This window comes from Chenopodium album, chromosome 24 (genome assembly GCF_948465745.1).
Source record: "Chenopodium album chromosome 24, dcCheAlbu1.1, whole genome shotgun sequence".
Taxonomy (NCBI): Eukaryota; Viridiplantae; Streptophyta; class Magnoliopsida; order Caryophyllales; family Amaranthaceae; genus Chenopodium; species Chenopodium album.
This window is the reverse complement of record NC_137857.1, coordinates 4,793,517-4,815,169: the sequence shown is the minus strand read 5'-3', so window position 1 is coordinate 4,815,169 and position 21,653 is coordinate 4,793,517. Positions and strand designations below refer to the sequence as shown.

Genomic DNA, 21,653 nt, shown 5'->3' with positions numbered 1-21,653 from the left:
TTTCTTTGTGGTTTGCTGTTGTCAAAAAAAAAAAAAAAAACAAATACAAGAAGATAGCATATCTAACACATTCAAAAGTTCATCTAAGTTTACTAAGTTAGAAATATAAGTTTCAAGTAATTCAAAAGTATTAACTAGTCAAAAGTTCATCTAATTAAGTTTACTAAGTTAGAAATATAAGTGTCAAGTAATTCAAAAATATTAACTAGTCACAAAGATAGTAACTTTAATTTAGTGTAAGTCAAAATTAATTATCCCACATACATTGAAATTAATAGGGAAGGTGCAAGATGGCAGACACATTATGTTAGCACTTAGCAGGCTGCTAACAGTTTAATACCAAAATTGAATTAGGGCCTGTTCACATTTACTGAACTGAGCTGAACTGAACTGAACTGATTGGAGCTGAACTGAACTGATTAGAACTGAACTGAACTAAACTGAACTGAATTGAGTTGAAACAAATATTTTATGAGAGAGGGAAATTAAGAGCTGAATTGAACTGAACTGATTGGAGCTGAACTGGACTGAACTGATTGGAGCTGAACTGAACAGAACTGAACTGAAATTAAGTAAATGTGAACATGCCCTTCATCCAAACAATCTTAATTAGGTATATATAGTCAAAACTCTCCTCCATTGTGTATCATAATTAGGTATATATGTTTATATATTTGTTCTGGAATAAGTAATTGCATTTGAGTCATCTGAATTTGGATCATTATTTATTATTGATCATCTATACATCTAATTCCTTAAGTTTAGGTTACTTCATCATGAAAATTCAATCTATACCAATCACACAAATCCTCATTCTCATTATGCTCAATATGATCAATTAAATTTTAGTTTAGCTTAAACTTTAATCACCCGATCCTATCTCTAATACACAATTATCTCCATCTATAGGGGTTACTCAGTAGGTATCACATGGATTAGTTCGTCAGAATTACAGAAGTTGCTCGATCAGTGTTAGAGGGACAAATTTGCACATTTACTCCGGTAAAAATAAAATAAAATAAAATTAAAAATAAAAAATAAAAAACCGAAAAATTTCCCCAAAACCAAAACCCTTCCAACTGAAATAAAATTACTTGTACTACCTAGCAACAACTGAGACCGCCATTTTTGTTCTTCAATTTTTCTCTCTCCTCCTAACCTAATTCCTTCTTCTTTCGTCTTCAATGGCGGACGATCGAGGTTTCAATGTTCCGACTACGACGACGCCGTCTGCTGCAACGGCGATACCTTCCGGCGACGGAACTGTTTGGACGAACGTTTCCAATCTTCTTTCTTCAGCTTGCAATGGTTTTTTCTTTTCTTTATTCAATTAAGATCTTTGATTGTTGTATTTCTGCTTTATTTATTGATCTGCAGACCGTAATTTGATTATAAACATTATCGAATTAATTTTGTTGTTGTTAAAGATCTTTAATTATTTTGAATTGATTGATTATACTGTATGGTTTAGCTGAAAATGTGGAATTATAGAAGTGATTATTATGTTATTGTTGTTGTTTTGGTGCTTCATTCGTTAATTATTTGGTTTAATGTTAGAATTTTTTAGTGTTATGGTGAAATTAATGTTTTCTTTATGTTAATGCTTAATTTTGTATGTGTATGGCAGAGCTTTGTGACGGCGAGCTGATACATGGCGATAATTTTAGTCTATTTGCCGCCATGTCGGCTTTAGAGGTACTCATACTTGTCTCAAGTTTGTTCTTTTATGTTGGCAACTATTGTCTTGTTTATGATATTGATCCTGATATATGCTGCAATAATACGATGGCGTTGTTTGTTAATATATCAATTATTTCACAAATATGAAGACATTGTATGGCAATAGTATTCATTTCACAATAATACGAAGACATTGTTTGTCAATATTGTTGACCTATAGTGATGCACCTAGGCTTTATTAGTACTTATTACCTGCATAATGCACCTAGGCTTTATTAGTACAAGTACAATGCTTCCATTTTTCAATATTTCAAGGGAGGCCTGCATGTAACTTTTTAAAGTTTTCTTGTTGAGCTTCTTTAACATGTGACATCGATTATCATTGATTGAACTAGGGAATTGTAGGTTTGTGTAGGTTTTATAGCAATCTATGTTGTGAATTTTATCATTAAGGAGGCCTATAGCCGAATCCTTGAACTGAAAAGAATACCTTTCTGTATTTCTCTTGTTAGATAATGGACCCGAAGATGGATTCGGGCATGGATAATGGCAGATATCATTCTGTTGACGAGGCCATAGAGAATGGTGCGGCTCCAGTTCCGCTAAGTTTTGATAAAACTATGGATGTTATATGCATTCTAGATATTATGGATCACCTCCTTGCTTGTGAGGTACATTTCAATGTGGCTTGGGCTTTTAGTATATGGACTAGTATATTTCCATCTGTTTGATATCTGTCCTTGTATGGCAGGCTACATGGCATAAGGGGCACTCATTGGCACAAACTGTCTTTTCTTGCATCTACCTTATGCGGCTTGATCGTACCTCATCACATCCCCTGTTACATTCTTTTTGTAGATTAGTTCGTGCAACATGCAATGTTGTCATATCTGTTGTTTCAGAGGCTCGCACACATGAAGTAAAGTACTAAACATCTCTTTTGCTCTATCTATTTGGATGACAACTTTTGTTGCTTATTTATGCCTTCTTTTCTCTGCTTGATTATCACAACTAAGTAATACTTGCTGGACTCGTTATAAGTTTACATGATTCCGACCTACTGTGCTCTGTGGTGTAGGATAAAGAGAGTATTTACTTGTTTACAGTGCTCTGTCCACTTATTTGGCAAAATCCTTGATGAAAACCTGAAGAATTTGAAAACGCATAAAATGGAGTAATAATAACCTAGGCAGTAGTCAAATTATTGAATGGTTGCGTAAGACGGACATAACCACCCATAATGTTTGTGATATGAGTCAGAAGAGCAACTTCAAATTATGTTGCAGATCAAATTAATCACATTAGATAATATTAGATCCTTATTGTTGCATTATACAAAGTATATGTATGAACCTTAAGATGACTCTGAAGGTTTATTATTTGGAATGCAGTTTCTTATTGTGTGGTTTCAAACTTATGAAGTGTGGTGTGGCTAAATTACCTGACAAGCTGAGGGACTGATGCTAATTGTTTGGTACAGTGTCATGCTGAAAACTAATAGTAGTGCCTTTTCTCCAAAATAATTTTCATAGTAATGCTAGAGTCTTTATTGTTTACATTGATTAATCACACTGGGGGACTATGTTACTTGTACTCAGATGAAGTGTCAAATTAGACACGGGTGTCTAAGCATCGGAATCGCCCATTTTTTTGAAAAAGTCGTGTTTTAAGTTAAAAATGAAGTGTCCAAGTGTCAGTGTCCGACATGTGTCGTGTCGACACGGACATGTGAGGTAAATGAAAGAGTCCGAGTAACAAAGCTGGGGGAGCAAGGTTAATTTCCTGGATTGGGATTCACCCCTTGACTCCAATGACACAGAGATGCCAAATCTTCTCAAGACAGCAGGGAGGTGTTGCTTGCTTGCGTTTACACATAGTTGATAGCGAAATTTGGGAAAATCATTCAGGATAGCCAACTAAATATCATGCATCCTTTTTTTGTTGGAAATTAAAATAATTGGGGATACAGAAAATCTAGAAATTGTGCTATTAACCTAAATTATAACCTTTACAAATGTTGACTATGAAGGATTATGTGATCTAAACAATCATATATTTGTGGATGAATGTCTTAAATTCTGCTTTTTCTTCTTTTCATTATGTCAGAGGAGACAGTTCTATGCTCCATAAAATAGTTTACCATCTAGATTGCATTATATTCTGATAGGAAGAAGATCTGTTCACAATAGCTTATGGTCTTCCTTTGGGCGGAGAGAAAGGTGACACATTCTTATCTACACTAAATGCTGTAGAAGAGACACTCTGTCGACAAATGCGTGCCTGTAAATCTCCAGCTTCCAAAAAGATGGTGGTAGAAGGTAACCGTTGGATTTTGGTTTTAGTTTATACATGTTGTGGCTGAATATCCTTTGTTCCATGCTGCAAGTCTTTTTCAGAGTTAGCTGTGCATTTGTTGATTGTTTTTTCCAAAATTTGTTTGGATTCTAAAAACACTTGGTATATGTTTAAGTTATTTGTCTATGAATGTGACTTTGTTAATAATTGTGAATTCTCTCCTTGTCAGTTACTTTTTTCATTTGATCTGAAGTGATAAGTTAAATTTGGTAGTATGGATGATGAAAGGCTCACTTGCTTATTCTTTGTAAACGTCTTCAGGCAAAAGCTATGCATGTTGCTTGCTGCTCTTACTGCAGTCTATGTCAATTGTTAAATGTCGTTATGAGTAGTTTAGTTTACTGCTGACATGCTCAGGTTCTTGGAATGCAGATCAAGAACCATTGCAAACCAATCCAGATCTAGAGGAGGGTTTTTGTCGAGCTCTGTTGTGCCGTTTACGATTTCGTAAGGTCTTAACCTATATACTCTTGCTACGTTTATTGGTTCCCCTAAAGGCCCTAATTGTCAATCTTACATCAGATCATCAGGATGCATTGCGTGAGTAGTTAGATTGTGCTTCTGTTATTGTGAGATTTTGTATACAGTAGAACACCATGACTCTGGATGTTTTACGTTAAATGCCTCCGATGCATATATTGAGAGGACAATCGTTCCTATTGATGACCACTCTATTTCATGTCTAGTTATTTAGGGAGGACATATCAAGTTCTGCAATATTCTTTGGAATCCGTGCTCTAGTAATCTGTTGAGGTGTGCTAATGCATGTATACAATTTGCTTTGAGTGTGTAGTACCCAATAAGAATTCACTAGCACAGTCACTATATTGCATTTTTCAAGGAAATAAAGCTTTTGGTTAAGAGTTCTTTGGCCTTTAGTAAGATTTGGCCTCTAAATTTTGTTCAATATGATGGCTGCATTAATTAATCAGACCTATAGTGTAAAGAGACTTAGTTTTTCTTTTTGTGTTGCAGCACTACTACCACCTTCTTATGTGCATGAAGAAACCCCAAGGCAGAGGCTTTGAGTTGGCAAGAAAACATATTTCATCTTGCTTATTAGAGCTGGAACAAATGCAAAAATCAGCTGAGTTTCTGAGGTCTATAGGATGCTTGACAAGAAAAGATACAGTTCCAGTAGAAACCACTGCTTCTGGCCGTCATCCTGTTGGCTTTGATGCTAATTTAAACATTAGATCATCAGCTCCTGCTCCTCCTCGTGCAATCAAAACTTCAAGCTGGGATATGGTGAGGAATACTGAAAATGTCCTACTCCGTACTCAATATTACTCTTCTTCTCTTTCTGATGCTTATAGCCTACCAATTTGTTTCTCTACCCAGGCTTTGGAATATTTTAAAAAGCTTCTCCATGATTTGGATGTTATATGTTCGTTCTCATTGGATCCATTGCTAGAAAATGTATTGCAGTTTATTGTTGAGTTCCAAAAACTGCAACCAGATCTTGTTGCCAGAGCTCACCTCCATGTGAGTTCTCAATGTTCACCCTCTGTGCACTGTAATATTTATCTTTTAATTTTTTTCAAACTTGTTTGTTTATTGTCATTTTTCTAACAATGATGTTTCCAACTGCTAGCTCTACATTCTCTTTGCTACTTTTTAGGTTCAACTATATCAATATCAACGTTTTGTCGAGTCTGTGAGACCTGTTATCTGCCTTAAATTATTGGATTCTCTTAGGGAGTTTTTCTCAACGCAATAAATAGCTATACTGGTTCGTCATTTGAGAAGATTTCATCAATATGCAAAGTCAAATGAAACATCAGTGGACTGTATATGAACCTGAAATTATATAATGATGGATTTTGCAAATCCTAACTCTAAAATAAAACTCTTGAATCATAAATTATTAATTAAAGGAATTGTAATTGTGTTTGCTATCTCATCTAACCATTACCTTTTTGATCATTGGATTTCAATCTGTTTGATCCACTGACATGAATCATGTTGGCCATATAATTCTTTGATAACATTGCTTTTCTATGAAATTGAACATGTAGTTTTGAGGCAACAGTATGTGGGATGGATAAATTTTACATGTTTAGTTGTGTCATAAGTACGCGGGCACCCTTCATGCCATGAATGCTTTCGTTGTTGGCAGCAATGAATCTGTAGAATCTTAGTTAATCCGACCTAATAGTTGATCGGTAACTATGCGATTAAAACTTCTATATATTTGTCCCTGTATCTTAGTAATTTGGGAAAGCAGCTTGTTTTTTGGATTCCAGTTCTGTTGATTGCCATCACCAACCTGATAATCTCTTTAGGCACTGTCAAACCCACAAATTTACTATCCGATAATTACCGTATGATGGCTATCGTCAACCTCTACTATATTTCCTACCTTCTTGCAAAATGCTGATTTATGTGATAGGGAAATGTGTGTTATCAACTAAAATTTGTTATTAGCAAAGCAAAATATACGTAGTTTTAGATTGGAAATAGCCCCTGCTAGGATGTAATAGACTAGTTTTAGGAGGGGCACTTTGAAAATTTTAGTATCATAGGTTAATTGTCTTTAACCCTAGTATAAATAAGAGGGAGAGGTTATGTGAATCCTTTGGAGAGTTATGGCCTAAAGCCATTTTGGAAAGTTGTGAGCTAAACTCACTTTCGAAGATTGATAGCCTTAAGCTATTAAATTATCGTTTGTAACCCTTCCACCATTATCAATCATTCCTAAAGCTTCCATCTTTATTATTTCTTGCAACTTACAAAAATCAGATTATCTACATTATTCAAAGAATCAATCTTTCTCTTCAATTCTACTGTTATTTGCATGAGTTAGTAAGCTGTAAACATCACTACATTACACTGGACACCTCTACCTGTCCTTTCATAACCTAGATCAAACTTGATTTGACCACCCAAATTTCAGGCTAGGAAGGATCGAGACATGAATAATGGTTAGATATTTGATTTCCTGTTTAGCCACTGTCATAATTTTGGTGATCAAGTCATTGTTTCTAACTTACTTATCGGGTGGAACTTTTGTATGGGCATTAATTTGTGTTCTTACTACTGAGGCTTTTATTATAGACTAAGGCTGTAATGGCTTCAATTAAGAGAGAAGGGCAGATTTCATTCAATAATAACAAAAGAAGGATACAAGTAACTTGAGGTTACTACTCTCCGAGCAACTTGAGGCTGCTAGTCTCCAAGTTTCCTCACAAATTTCTGAATGCCTTCTAAATTGCTCCTACTAAATTACTTATACTAATGGTCATGTTGACCTTAGAGATTACATGTGAATACTAAGCTTAAAATAGAAAAACCAAAATAGAACATACTAAAAGTTGCTTGCTTCCATTCCTTCTTCTCTTCTTAATTAAACTTGTCCTTTAGCTCATTGGAATTGCCCTGCTCCTTGTTTGCTGCTTCATTGTTGCTGACCTTGCTTGACTCTTCTAGTGTAGACTTTTATCGGTTGACCCGAGTTCATCACATTACTCCCCCCCACGAGTTTCACCTTGTCCTCAAGGTGGAAGTGTGGGAAACGATCATTCAAGGCATCCCAATCCTCCCAAGTCGCTTCAAATTCCGGCAGATTAGACCACTTGACCAAGACTTCTCGAACTAAGACATCCCCTTGACTCTTCTTGCGGACATCTAACACAGCCTCGGGTTCCGCTATCATCTCAAGATCACTAGTGAGCTGATGTGGGATAGTTGGGTTGGCAGGACGATCCCCGATTGCCCTCTTGAGTTGTGAGACATGGAATGTCGGGTGAATCTTGCAGGAGGAGGCAGGGAGTTCGAGCTTGTATGCCACTTTCCCGATGCGCTGTATCACCCTGAAGGGTCCATAAAACCGAGCCGCTAATTTCTCAAAGGGTCTCTTCGCCAAAGATTTCTGACGGTAAGGCTGGAGCTTGAGAAAAACCATATCTCCGATGTCGTATTGTTCATCCCTCCGGTGTTTGTCAGCATTTTCTTTCATTAATTGTTGGTCACGCAATAAATTCAGCCTCAATTCATCGAGCATGAAATCCCTTTCGCGCAATTGCTCCTCTAATGAACCCACCATTGTCTGACCTGGTTGCACGCGCCACAGCTTAGGCGGTTCCCGACCATAGACCACCTTGAATGGGGTGGTCTTAGTGGCGCTGTGTGGTGAAGTGTTATAGGCGTACTCCGCCCACGGCAACCACTGAGCCCAGGTTTTAGGTTGGGTGGAGGCGAAGCAGCGCAAATACACCTCCACCGCCTTGTTCACAATCTCCGATTGGCCGTCGGATTGGGGATGATATGCAGTACTCCTCTGTAATTGTGTTCCTTGTAGACGGAACAATTCTCGCCAGAAAATACTCATGAAAATGCGATCCCGATCTGAAACAATGGCGGAGGGAAACCCATGTAGCCGCACCACCTCCTTGACAAAAATTCCGGCAACCTTCGCAGCGTCGAAAGGGTGTTTTAACCCAATAAAATGCCCGTACTTTGATAGGCGGTCTACAACCACCAAAATCGTGTTCACCCCCTTGGATAAGGGTAAACCTTCGATAAAATCCATGGAAATCTCTTCCCATTCCGCCGTCGGCACCGGCAACGGTTGCAGCAGTCCCGCCGGTTGCCGCTGCGACGCCTTGTTGCGTTGACAAACATCACAACCCCGAACATACTCTCCCACGACCTTGCGAAGCCCCGGCCAATACCATTCCGCCGCCACCCCGAGATATGTCTTCACTTCTCCGTCGTGACCTCCGGTGGGAGCGTCGTGATATTCTCGAAGAAGTCTTGGGATGATACTGGAGGTTTTTGGGATAACTATTCTCCCCTTGTAAAAGATTCTGCCCTCTTCATAAGTAAAGCCTTTAGGCTTTTGTTTGTCTGGCCCAAAGCTCTCCTTGAGTTCCTTAATCCACTGATCATTGTCAATTTCGTGTTGTAGCTTCTCCCAGTTGACTCCTTGAGTGTAAACCAAGGCTCCTAACTCACACCCTTTCCGAGACAAGGCGTCGGCTACTGGATTGGAGGCCCCCGGCCTATAACGAACCTCGAACTCAAATCCGACTAGCTTCCTCATCCATTTGTGATATTCATTACCCACCTCCCTTTGTTGAGTAATATACCTCAAACTTTGTTGGTCGGTCCGAATCACAAAGTGCCGCCCCAACAAGTAGTGTCGCCATTTGACCACGGCTAAGCAAATAGCCATAAGTTCCTTCTCGTAAATAGACTTTGCCCGTGCTCTTACTCCTAAAAGCTTACTAAAGAATGCAATGGGCCGGTTTTCTTGCATTAAAACGGCTCCAAGCCCATAACCGGAAGCATCGGTTTCCACCACGAATTCCTTGCCGAAATCCGGCATAGCTAACACCGGGGCGGTGGTCATGGCCACCTTCAATTTTTCGAAAGCTGGGGCCGCCTCCTCGGTCCACCCAAACGCATCCTTCTTGAGTTGTGATGTAAGAGGCCCGGCCACTTGAGCATACCTTGCCACGAATTTGCGGTAGTAGCCCGTCAAACCCAAAAAGCCCCTCAACTCTCTTAAGTTTCTTGGGCTGGCCACCTGATTATGGCCCTTATCTTTTCTTGATCCATGGCCACTCCTTGTTTTGAGATCACATGGCCCAAATAAGCCACCTCATGCTTCCCAAATTCACATTTCTTGTAATTAGCATACAAGTCATGTTCTGCCAATTTCGTGAGAACTAATTGCAAATGTTGTTGATGCTCCTCTTGACTCTTGCTATACACGAGAATGTCGTCAAAAAACACTAGCACAAACTTCCTCAAGAAGGGCCGAAATATATTGTTCATCAAAGATTGAAATGTGGCCGGGGCATTAGTGAGCCCAAACGGCATCACTAGGAACTCGTAGTGACCCTCGTGAGTCCGAAAAGCCGTCATATGAGTATCATCGGCCTTGACCCAAATTTGATGATAGCCGGACTTCAAGTCCAACTTGGAAAAAATGACCGCTCCATGTAATTCATCCAAAAGCTCATCGATTACCGGTATCGGGTATTTATCCGGGACCGTTTCCTTGTTGAGGGCACGGTAATCGATGCAAAACCTCCATGATCCGTCCTTCTTCCTTACTAGCAAAACCGGGCTTGAAAACGGACTAGTAGAGGGCTTGATAATTCCGGGTTCCAACATCTCCCGGATCATCTTCTCAATTTCATCTTTTTGTATTTGTGGATACCGATACGGCCTCACGCTCACGGGGTTGCTGCCCTCCTTCAAAGTGATTGAATGTTCATGGCCTCGAATTGGAGGTAGCCCCGTAGGCATATTAAAAACCTTGGCAAAATGCTCCAAAATGGACTTTAAAAATTCTGGTGGATTAGCCTTGTTTTTGGGCCCATTTTCAGCAGCTGGCCCAATTTCCCCTTGCTCCACTTGATTCACTTCCACCCAAAGCCCACTCCTTTCCTTACTCAAGATCCGAAACATAGCCTTAAGGGAGACCTTGGTCGTTTCCAAGGAGGCATCTCCGACGAGCCTCACCGGTGTTCCGGCCACCGTGAACCTCATTTCCCGGGTTTTCCAATTCGTGGTGACGGTCCCGAGTTTTTCTAGCCATTGCACTCCAAGTATCACATCGGCATTTCCTAACCCAAGTGGTAGGAAGTCTTCCACCACGGTTATCCCCCCGGTTAGCCTAACTCGAACACCTTGGCAAACCCCTCTTCCTTTCACGGTGTCACCATTCCCAAGTGACACCCCAAACTCGCCCCCTTTCGTTAACGGTAACTTAGCCTCTTCCACTAGTGTTAGTGAAATAAAATTGTGGGTGGCCCCGGGGTCGATCATGACCACCACCTCTCTTCCTTGGATTACTCCTTTCAACTTCATGGTTTTCGGGTTTGAAATTCCGACCACCGAACATAAGGTTACCCCTACTTCCTCCTTGGGTTCCTCTAACTCCTCTTCACATTCCTCCGCTTCCAACTCGTCATCATCTCCACCCTCTCCGGTAAGCAAAACACTCAATTCCTTCCTCCTACACCGATGCCCAATCCCCCATTTTTCATCACATCGGAAGCAAAGTTCCCTTGCCCTCTTGTCTTGCAACTCGCTCTCCGTCAACCTCCTCGACTTGTTACCGGATCGTTGTGTAGATTGACCCGAATTGGGTCGTCCGACACTAACGGATCCATGAGATTCCGGGGCCCGTGGCCATGTGCGACTTGGGCCTACGTTTGGCAGCCCATATGATTGTATGAGCCCCCCTCCCATTCTTCCACCAGAACCCGACTGGGCGCAACTCACCCCACTCGGCCCAGCACGCCAAGGCCCAACACTAGCCTTCCCTTTGCTCACTCTGTTTCTTTCTTCAATTTTACCAGCCAAATCCATAGCCCGATCCAATGTGGCCGGATCCAACAACCTCAACTCAGCCTTTATATCCTCTTTTAGACCATTTATGAACTGCCCCCTCATAATCTCTTCTGGAATTTCCTCAAGAGGAAAAGCCATCTCTATGAACTTCATTCTGTACTCCGCCACTGTAGAGGTTTGAGTCACGGCCAACCACTGTTCCTGGAGGGTGCCGGCGTTGGCCGGTCGGAACTCCTTCAAGAGCCGGCAACGGAGGTCCGTCCAATGAGCGAAAGGTCGTCGACGGTTCTCCCAGTGGTACCACTGTAGGGCTGGGCCGTCCATGGCCACCACCGCGGCGGTGACCCGGTCTTGATCGGAAAGTTGGTGGAAGTCAAAGTACATTTTAGCCCTCATGACCCAGTTATCGGGGTCCTTTCCTTCGAACACCGGCATATCCAACCTCTTGGGTCTCCAACGCCCATCTCCTCCTCCTCCGTCGTCATTCCAACCGCGCGGGTCTCGATTTCTCCACTCCGGCATTCCAAACTCCCCCGCAACGGGGGTTCGGACCTCATTGTCGTCGTGGATTTGACTGTTTTCGCTGTCCACCGTAAAAATCGGCGGTGGTCGGGGTGTTGGGGCTGCAGCAGCAGCCGTCGCCCTAAGCTCCGCCCTAATCTTCTCATTCTCCCGCGCCATTATATTCATCTGCTCCTCCGCGGTGTTCCGATGGCGGTCGATCCGTCCCACGTATCCTCTTCGCTTCAAACAGGGCTGTAACGTTTTCGGCGATAGCCTTCTGAGCTTCCGTCATGGCTTTACTCACCGACTCTGCAACCACCCGCCCAATCGAAGTTTCTTGGCTCGTGAGTTTCTCCTCGATTGATTTAAGCCGAGATTCTACCTCTTCGAGTTTTCCATCCATGGCGTCAGCACGCTAACTTAAGTTTGGTCCTGCCATTTTTTTTTATTTTTTTTATTTTTTATGGAGGTGTCGGAGTGGTGGTTTCCGGTCACCGGCAGCCGCAAAACCGCCTGCTCTGATACCAATTTGTAATAGACTAAGGCTGTAATTGCTTCAATTAAGAGAGAAGGGCAGATTTCATTCAATAATAACAAAAGAAGGATACAAGTAACTTGAGGTTACTACTCTCCAAGCAACTTGAGGCTGCTAGTCTCCAAGTTTCCTCACAAATTTCTGAATGCCTTCTAAATTGCTCCTACTAAATTATTTATACTAATGGTCATGTTGACCTTAGAGATTACATGTGAATACTAAGCTTAAAATAGAAAAACCAAAATAGAACATACTAAAAGTTGCTTGCTTCCATTCCTTCTTCTCTTCTTAATTAAACTTGTCCTTTAGCTTATTGGAATTGCCATGCTCCTTGTTTGCTGCTTCATTGTTGCTGACCTTGCTTGACTCTTCTAGTGTAGACTTTTATCGGTTGACCCGAGTTCATCACAGCTTTTAGTGTCCCTATTTCTGTATTCGATGTAATTTATCGGCTCTATTGTATAGATAGATTAATGTGATCATCATATAAATCTGTCCCTATATTAGTATCACTTTGAGCATCACTTTGAATAGTAGCTTTCTTTTCTTTTTTTTTTTATTTTTATTTTTTATTTTTATTCTTCTTCTCTAATAGGTCACTTTGTGATTTATAACCCTTAAAAAAAGTTGGAATTTAATACCTAAACTAACCCTTTACATTGAAACTACTACTTATAGTCAGATTGCGGTGGTTTGAGTTAAGGCTTATGCTCCAATCCATAACTGGGCACGACATCAATGCTATTACAGATTATACCATAATTAGAGCACTGAAATGTGTCTAACAATAGCAATGTAAATGGTTACAAAAGCTAGTTAGTCTCAATAATACATATCTATAGTAATATACAAAGAGGAAGGGCATCTTTGGTAATAAATTTCACTATCCCCAAAATACCCTTCTTAATTTTAAAAATTACCTCAGAACTAAAATTAAAAATTAAATATTAATCTTTTTCCAAAAAAAAAAAAAAAAAAAAAAAAAACTGATAAAAAAAAAAACACCCTACCATCCTATCCTAATAAAAACTACTCCACAACTAATTTTTCCATAGTTTCTAAATTTACAACAACTAATATAAATTGTTTTTTATAAGAATAAAGAGGAGAATATAGCTTAATTAAATGAAGCCTTGGAGCCTATTTATAGTGCTCCTCCCTACTTACAAGTTACATCTAGAACGTTCCTAACCTCCTCAAATGGAGGGTTCTAGAGTACAATAATCTACTACTCTCTGGATTGTTCCCACCTCCAAAGGAACATACATACAAGGAGGTTTCTACGTCCTTCCTACCTAAATTGCTAAGGAGAGACCTAGAACATTCTAGAAACTTGACATGCAAATGTACATACATAGAAGAGTCTAGAAGATTATATATATTGAAACCAAGTTTCTTATATTGCACACATATACATTGTGTGTGTTTCTTACCTTGTATTAATAATGTAGGTCAAGCAAGATGGAGGGGTCAGTATTCTAGTAGTATAGTTAGGCATCTATTTGGAGTTTAATAATAAAAATTAATTACTCTTCCAGGAATTGGAAGATTGTTGCTTTCATCTATGTTATCTTTCAATGGGTATTTCTAGTGTGCCTCTTGCAACCCTGTTATTAACACTTGAGTGCTTGGAAATTTTGGCTTATATACTGTGGTTACAAGGGATAGGACATTAAGGAGAGTTTTGCTAAAAAAAATATAATTGAAGTGAGTAGAAAAAAAAAGACCTAAAAAACACAGGTGGTATTTATAAGTATTCAAAACACCTAAAAGCTTGTTTCCTATGTTTTGGGAGTTTTATTTGCCTACTGTTTAATAATCTCAATATCAATTCTATTCTAAATCTAGAGATTTATTTTGATGAGTATAAGTGGTTTCTTTTATGTTAAAAAATTAATCATTAATATGATACAATAACATACAAACCCTCAAAAGTATATATGAAACATACCTTGTTCCAATGACAGATTCAAAAGAATATTATGCGAAGTGGCAACGTCTCACATGTTGTACTCTAAAAATGATATTTAAATGTACAACTTAGTAAGTTGCTTGACTAATATGATCCCATTATTAATAAGTATAACCTCAAACCCATGCCTAAACCCACTCCATCACCATGACAAGTACACTTTGGATACAAAAGTAGGTTTGGCAGATTAAGAAATGAATGGTACATGAAAATTTTAGAAACGGAAGTTAGAGAAAATAGTTTGATTGATCTGAAATAGAGAGAACAAAATCATAAGTAAAGGAAAAAAAGATATTTTAGCCGGTTTATTTTCTCTAATTTGTTAGTTAGGAAAACTATATATATGTGTATATATTTTATTCACAATATTTACTCCATATAAGGATTAAGAAGGGTAGAATCACATATGAAGAGAAGCACTAATTAAAAGAAAAAAAAAATTAGGAACAAAAATTAGTTAGAATATTAATTAATTAAGGATTTAATATGATTAAATATGTGGCAAAGTAACAGTTCTTGCAATGGCATTGCTTAAAAATCTTCATTTAATAATTTTGTTGAGTATTTAGTAATTAGATAGCGTATTGTTGGTCCTAATAAGATTATTATTGATTAACTTATATTATTGTACAAGTAAATATATTTTGACATGAACAAATGTTTTTTGCTAGACATAATCGTAACATACCAAAAAAAAAAAAAAGCCATATATATTGTTCAAGATAAATACAACTCTTAATTATTAAATAAAAAATGTCAAAGACATTATACAAATTAAAAGACGTGCAAGATATAACTGGAAATTCTTTGTTAAGGTATAAGAAAATGGGTGGAAAACCCATCTTGTGTTTTAGTATAATTCTATAATTATATTACGTAGATAGTTTGATAGATGTAAATAAATTGACTTGGTCAAATACTTTTGTCAAAAATCATAACTTACTGTTACTGATATAATAAGATTTCAAAGTTATTGTTGAAGATATAAATCAATTTATGAATAAATATTGTCAAAGGCATAATAGGAATTACTCCGTAAAAGATTTCAAAGATATTGCTGTAACCGTTATATTTATGAGTGGGAAAATAAGCAGGAAAAGTTATAAGAGAGTGGCATGTGAGGCTCTTGTGTTTCAGTGGTGTTATAGAGGAATTTTAGAATTATTACTTGGAATACTAAAAAGTTTACTATTAACCACTTACCGAGTTACTTCTAAAATAACCTGCTCTTCAAATAGTGGATAGTATACATTCCTTACATAAAACTTCTTGATCTCTTATTATACTCATAAGGAAGGCCATTGTTTTGTTTGATTGTAAGCTTCTTTCTTGTAAACTTTGGACCAAGTGGCTCACTGGTTGTTTCTAGATTAGGAGAGTTTTTTTTCGAAAAACTAATCCAAACAAGTTGTAAAGTGAATAATCCATAGCTTGTCATAATCTTCATTGTTTCCTTTTTTCTTTTTTTCCTGATGTTTCCAGAAAGTCTCCATCTCCATTCTCTACTGCCATTCAGCAACATATCACATCCAGATGATCAGTATGGACTGCACATAAATAATCTGTATTTGTTTAGGAATTGGCTAACCCTTTTTTGTATAAAATTTTACATATCAAAATAACCAAACTCATGCATGCGTACAAACAAATCCAAACTCATGAATGTGCACAGCCAAAAAAAAAAAAAAAAAAAAAAAAAAAAGAAAAAAAAAGTGTTATCAGCAAACATTCTGAGTGTTTGGAAGTGAGCGCTTAAAAGAATCTATCTGATAAAAAAAATTATACTTGGTTGTTTCTTCTTTACTGAGAATTCTGGAAATTTATGAGAATCTATGTATTCTGTTGGGGTGAAGGGCGTGAGACCAGATGATCCTGTGAACATATTTATCTTATTCTGATATCTTATACGACATGTTTGCAGGTTCTCTTGATTCAAGGCGGGAAATTATATGGGCGAGATCCTGTCTTTTTTGTCATGTGTAAAGCTTCAGCTTTACCTGAATCTATGAAGGACCTTAATATCCAAAAGAATGAAGCTGTTGTACAATTAGGACAGGTCTGTATTCACCACACTGATCTCATTAGGTTCTCATTTTGAATAAAAGGTTTTTATCTTAAAAAAAAAAAAAAAAATTCAAACATTCTGCTGCCATGTGGAAATTTCACTTTTTTTTTTTTTGGATATATATAAGCTTTAGAGTTTAGACCATATCATTTCCTTGATCACTTTTTTTGTATAACCAAAGCTCTATGTTTAATTTATGCAGTGTTTAATCAATTTGCTCAAAATCCTTTGCACAAATGTTGCATGGCAAAGGCGTAAGCTTGGGAAAGTTTTACAAGATTGGCGTGTAATATATGTACAGGTCTGTGATGTTAATGTTTTTACTTTTGTAACTATTCCATTGGTCACTTATGCAGACCCAAAGAGCAAAACTTATATGTACAGGTCTGTGATGTTAATGTTTTTACTTTTGTAACTGTTCAATTAGTCACTCATGCAAACACAAAGAGCAAAACTTTGTCAATTGGATCCCTCAGTTGTGAATCTAAATTAGAAGAATCATTATTTAATCACTTGTTAACAGCAGCAGCGACATTGACCTTTTTTTTCACACTTATTCTAATAGAATAACAAACCCCACTACTGAAGTACTTGTTCCCTTCCTTAGTCCCCCCCACCCTCCCAAAAAGAAAAGAAAAAAAAACAACAAAAACAAAAAAGATGGCAACTTAGTACTTTGTGAAGCAGTTGAACCAGAGAGGTGACACTTTCCATGTGGATTTAAGTTGGGAACTTGAACTTCCATGGAATGAAAGGAACCAAAAAGTGTATTTCGCTTCCTTTCCTTGGAACTTTATTTTTCATGGTTTATCACATCCAAAAAACCAAGAATTTAGGGTTTCCTTGTCCAGTCTACCTGATTCTTACTAGAAATGTCAGTCATTCCCAGAAATAAGTTTGGCTGATGAACCATGTGTAAATTCCAATTATTTTGGGCAAGTATGTCAGTTTATTCACCAGCCATGTCTATTTCTTGGGCATGAATGTAGGATGTACAGCTTGTTTGGATGGAGGGAAGGGAAGGGAAGGGAAGGAGAGGGGAGGGAAAGGAAGAGATGAGTTTTCCTCCATTTGGATAGCAAAAATGGGAGGTGAGGGAATTGGGAGGAAGAGAAATGGAATAAGAAACAAATCTTTTCAAATTAGAGAAGATTTGGAAGGAAGACTGGTTTTTATTTTCTCCAGCTACTGTTTGTCGCCTCCACCACCGGTCGTCATCTTCCGCCGCCATTTTCACCGCATCTTTCGCTGCCATATCTGGTTTTGATTTACAAAAATCGATTGATAATGAAATCTGATTTTTATTTTCATGAATCAAGTTTCAGAAAATTGATTATGATCTTCAAAAATTGATTTTGGTTTAAATTTTCAGAAAATTGATTATGATCTTCAAAAATTGATCTTAAAAAAAAAAGGTTTTGGTTTAAATTTTCAGAAAATGTGGTCTTCTTTTTCTCAACCAACATTCGAAAATTTTTGTTTTGATTTTCGAAGATCGATTTTCAGATATTTTGGTTTTAATTTTCATAATCAATTTTCAGAAACTTTCGTTTTGAAAATTACAGGGAAGAAAATTTGATTTTCAGAATTTTTGATTTTGGAAAATTTATATTTCCAGAAATTTGATATGTGAATTATTGATTTTGAAAAATTGAGAACTTCAATTCATATTATCACAAGAACAACACATTTATTTAGCCATGGGTAAAATTAACAAGAACAAGCAAATTTCCTCCCTTTTTCTTCCTTCATTTTCTCTGTTATCCAAATGAGGGATTTTGTTTTCTTCACCCCTCCCCTTCCTTCCCCTCCCCTTCCTTCATCTTCCTTCCCCGTCCTTTCCTTCCAAAAATTCTTTGTCATGAATTTAGGAACGTTGTTGAATAGCAGCAACATTGACCTTTTTTTTCATGCTTATCTCAAGGTGCATCTGTGAAAGAACATTTGAACCATCCTACCCCTAAAAGCAAAAAAAAAAAAAAAAAAAAATTGTTGACTTAAAGAGCAAGCATGTGTTCAAGTTTCGCCACATTGAGCTCATATTCAACAACATTCCTGTTAAATGACATTTGTGATGCTATTTTTCTTGTAATCTGTATTTCTCTGTTTTATTATTTTACCCTAATCGAAAATTGGCTGCATCAACATTTTGTTCCAAGAAATGTGAGTTGTTTGCCTACTGTGTTTTTAAGTCTTTTTGTCTATAGTTCTGAACCTTCTGAGTGTTTCTCAGCGTATTTGGAATATTGTGTAAAGCATGCTTCCCTTTGAGCTGTCCAAATAATCTTGAACTTCGTTTGAAAACCTGAAGTTTTTATTTTTCAGCTGGAAATTGCTTTCAGGGAAGAGTTTGGAGAATTTTCTGGCATATCTGATGAGGTATATCTATTGATTTGATTCCAGTAATTTGATGCAAGTTGGAAATTAAGAAAAGAAAAGAAATTCACTGACCTTTTTCAAAATCTGGATTTTGTGAACCAATAGAACCCACCTATTTTTGTGCACATCTTGGTTAATTTGGTAATTGTAGAGGCATAGGAAACCTAAAGGAGGTTGTCTCATCCCCAATGTTTAAAGCTGTGGAATAAAAAAAATAAACAAATGAGTTGGTGTTTCTGGTTGATTTGTCCTTGTAGAGATTGATATCCTTTTAGTTGGTTTGCAGAATGTATGCATGAAATTGGCTAGGCACATACTTATATGGGTTGAAGAGCAAACATATTGGATTGCTTTGCGTTTTCTTTCTTTGGGCTTTGAATTGGAGCTTTACTCCTCAAATGAGTATTGCATGGTATACTGGTACCTTTATGTCATACTGGTTAAGCTTGCAGAGAAAACACATTTGAAGCAGCTTTCTGCTGCTGACTCAGGTGAGCTTACTTCTTAAACGAGGATTTGCATCAATCGATGGTATGTTGGTATAATGTACCTTTGGTTGCTTAAGGCTTTGTGCTAAAGCGTGCCCAAAAAAAATATATTGAATTGCTTTATAAAAGAATTACTGTTATAAACCAATCCTTTGTTTAATAAAGATGAAGACCCTGACTAAAAGGAGAACACATGTACTCTTGTCATGTTGACAATCTGTAACAATTAAGGGTTCATCAAGATGATCTAAATTTAGGGCCTAGAAGATTACTTCATTCACCTGTTCCAAAAATTCAAAGCTTGTAACTTCATGTTTTACTATCAAATTGCCTAGTGTTGGCCTGCTAATTAGTCATGTTATTTAAGACTTTTGCAGTTTGGTGGTTGTCAAAATATTCCCTTTAATAAAATGGCACATGTTGAGATTTGGGTAGGAATTTAAAATTAATGCGTTACACAATATTTCATCCCGAGAAATTTTTATCCCATTAGAATTCTTTCTTTTTCCTTTTTTTTTTTTTTTTTTTACCTTTTTGATATTATTCATAATTACATCCAATGTAAATGAAGTCTTATTATTTAAAACTTAAAGTACTAATCACTTGCAACCAAGCAATATCGGCCTTTTTTGCACATTTCCATTGCAGTTGACATTTGTATCCTAAATTAGCAGCTAAACGAAAAGGGAAGAAGAAAAGAGATTTGGTGATGGATACAAAGGATTACCGCATCCCACCAGCTGTTATGTTGCTTCAATGTTATATTTGTCTTGCTGAGGGACTTGCAATGGTAAGTTAGCTAGTTTGGCTTGAAAATTCGAAATGTAAGATGTTAATAAGTGCATGTTTTATAATGCCATGAAATGGTAAGTTAGCTAGTGTGGCTTGAAAATTCGAAATGTAAGATGGAAATAAGTGCATGTTTAGCTTGTGCCATAGATTTTACTGTTGTGCAATGTTTATGCTAACTGTAATGAGGTTTGCAGATGCTTGCTGCTATGAGAAATGAACTAAAACTCTTCCAGCATGTGGGTCCTTTTAATACTGAATATGAGGTGATTTTTTATGTTGTCAATTGTTAAATTTTTTACTTTTTATCTTTCAGTCATTCATATATCAACAGTTCAATCACTCCAATGAACTAAATTGCGTGTGAAATAGCTTATCAATATGCATTCTGGAGCGTTGTTTTCTGGTTTTTAAAAAGGAAATAGCTATACTGATTAACTTCTGGTGTACAACTCTGTAGAGATTTGTTCAACACTTCGAGCATTTACAGAAAGCTTGTCTGCCAGATCACATTTCCTACCATTCATATAAGGATTATACAGCCCAAGCTCGACTTTCTGTGAGTATAACCTAGATTCTTAGATACTGTTGCTATGGCTTGTCTCAGTAGTCAGTGATGTGCATATACTTCTACACCTAGATTACATCAATTAACATCACTTTATTTGTAGACACTAGTTACGTATAATCACTTCAAGGATGCTCAGAAGATCGTAAAGGAATTGAAGAAGAGTTTTGCAAATGACCCCGATAAGATGGCTGAACTCCGATCCATTGAGCAGGTTGCAGAGCGAAACAACATTGCTCTAAATGTGATTAACCGTGTTGGAGCTCTTGATGCTACTCTTAAAATCTCGTTGGAGTTCACATATCATCCCATTTTTGCCGTAGCAGTAGTTAAAAGATCATGAGGCTGCTTGTGTAATGCCGAGAACTTATATTTTTTTTCAACCATTTTCTGTAACATTATTTATCTGTTACTTTTTCAAAAAAAAAAAAAAAAAAAAAAAAAAAAAAAAAAAAAAACCATAAAATTTATGCTTATTATTTGATCATTTGACTAGAACTAGCTGTAAAAGTAATATATTGTGTTACTTGTAAATCTCTTGATTATAATATTGAGTGAAACTTATGTGCATATTAATGTCATTGTGACATTGTCTTCAAATTTTTTTGATTCAATTGTCTAATACAGACTTTGTCATTTTTACTCAATTATGAATATTTTGACCTTCCAGAAGTGGTATTATTTGTTCAATATTCGATTAGAGGAAATCCCAGTTTATTAATTAGATTGTCACTATTATTGCATAGGTTGATAGATGTTTGAAGAGTGCTCGTACAAAATTTTAATAAGAAGAAATTCATAGAAAACATGTTGAATTGATATAATAGACCTAGTAGTACTTGGTCAAAAGGGTAGGATTTTGAAGGTCGTAGATCAAACTCTTCATCTAACGGATGGTTTCTTTCGAGTCTGGTAAAAGGCAAAGACTTACTACCTCCGTTACATATTAGTTGCAACTTTGGGCAATATTTGTGAGAGATAAAATATTCCAAAGTTGCAACTAATATGTA

At 37.2% G+C, this 21,653-nt stretch overlaps 1 protein-coding gene across 2 annotated transcripts; it reads left to right on the top strand.

The window, feature by feature from the left end:
- The first annotated feature begins 1,099 nt into the window (after positions 1 to 1,099).
- Positions 1,100 to 21,224, top strand: LOC145611436 (uncharacterized). Of its 2 annotated transcripts, none has more exons than XM_081666768.1 (16): positions 1,100 to 1,308; positions 1,628 to 1,695; positions 2,193 to 2,351; positions 2,432 to 2,599; positions 3,848 to 3,998; positions 4,408 to 4,487; positions 5,011 to 5,283; positions 5,377 to 5,520; positions 16,276 to 16,410; positions 16,622 to 16,720; positions 18,745 to 18,798; positions 19,085 to 19,289; positions 19,961 to 20,076; positions 20,273 to 20,341; positions 20,536 to 20,634; positions 20,747 to 21,224. In XM_081666768.1, exons 1-16 carry the CDS (start codon positions 1,185 to 1,187, stop codon positions 20,984 to 20,986), a joined length of 2,184 nt encoding a protein of 727 aa, XP_081522894.1. In that variant the 5' UTR covers positions 1,100 to 1,184; the 3' UTR covers positions 20,987 to 21,224. The 2 variants fall into 2 exon arrangements, with proteins under 2 accessions (XP_081522894.1, XP_081522893.1); XM_081666767.1 differs by having other exon boundaries at positions 19,958 to 20,076.
- The last annotated feature ends 429 nt before the right edge of the window (positions 21,225 to 21,653 follow it).

Excerpts from the sequence above, each read along its gene's own strand:
- LOC145611436 (XM_081666767.1), top strand. The coding sequence starts at position 1,185 with ATGGCGGACGATCGAGGTTTCAATGTTCCGACTACGACGACGCCGTCT. Across the intron at positions 3,999-4,407 it reads CAAAAAGATGGTGGTAGAAG|ATCAAGAACCATTGCAAACC; the intron begins GTAACCGTTGGA and ends CTTGGAATGCAG. Across the intron at positions 19,290-19,957 it reads GCTTTCTGCTGCTGACTCAG|CAGCTAAACGAAAAGGGAAG; the intron begins GTGAGCTTACTT and ends ATCCTAAATTAG.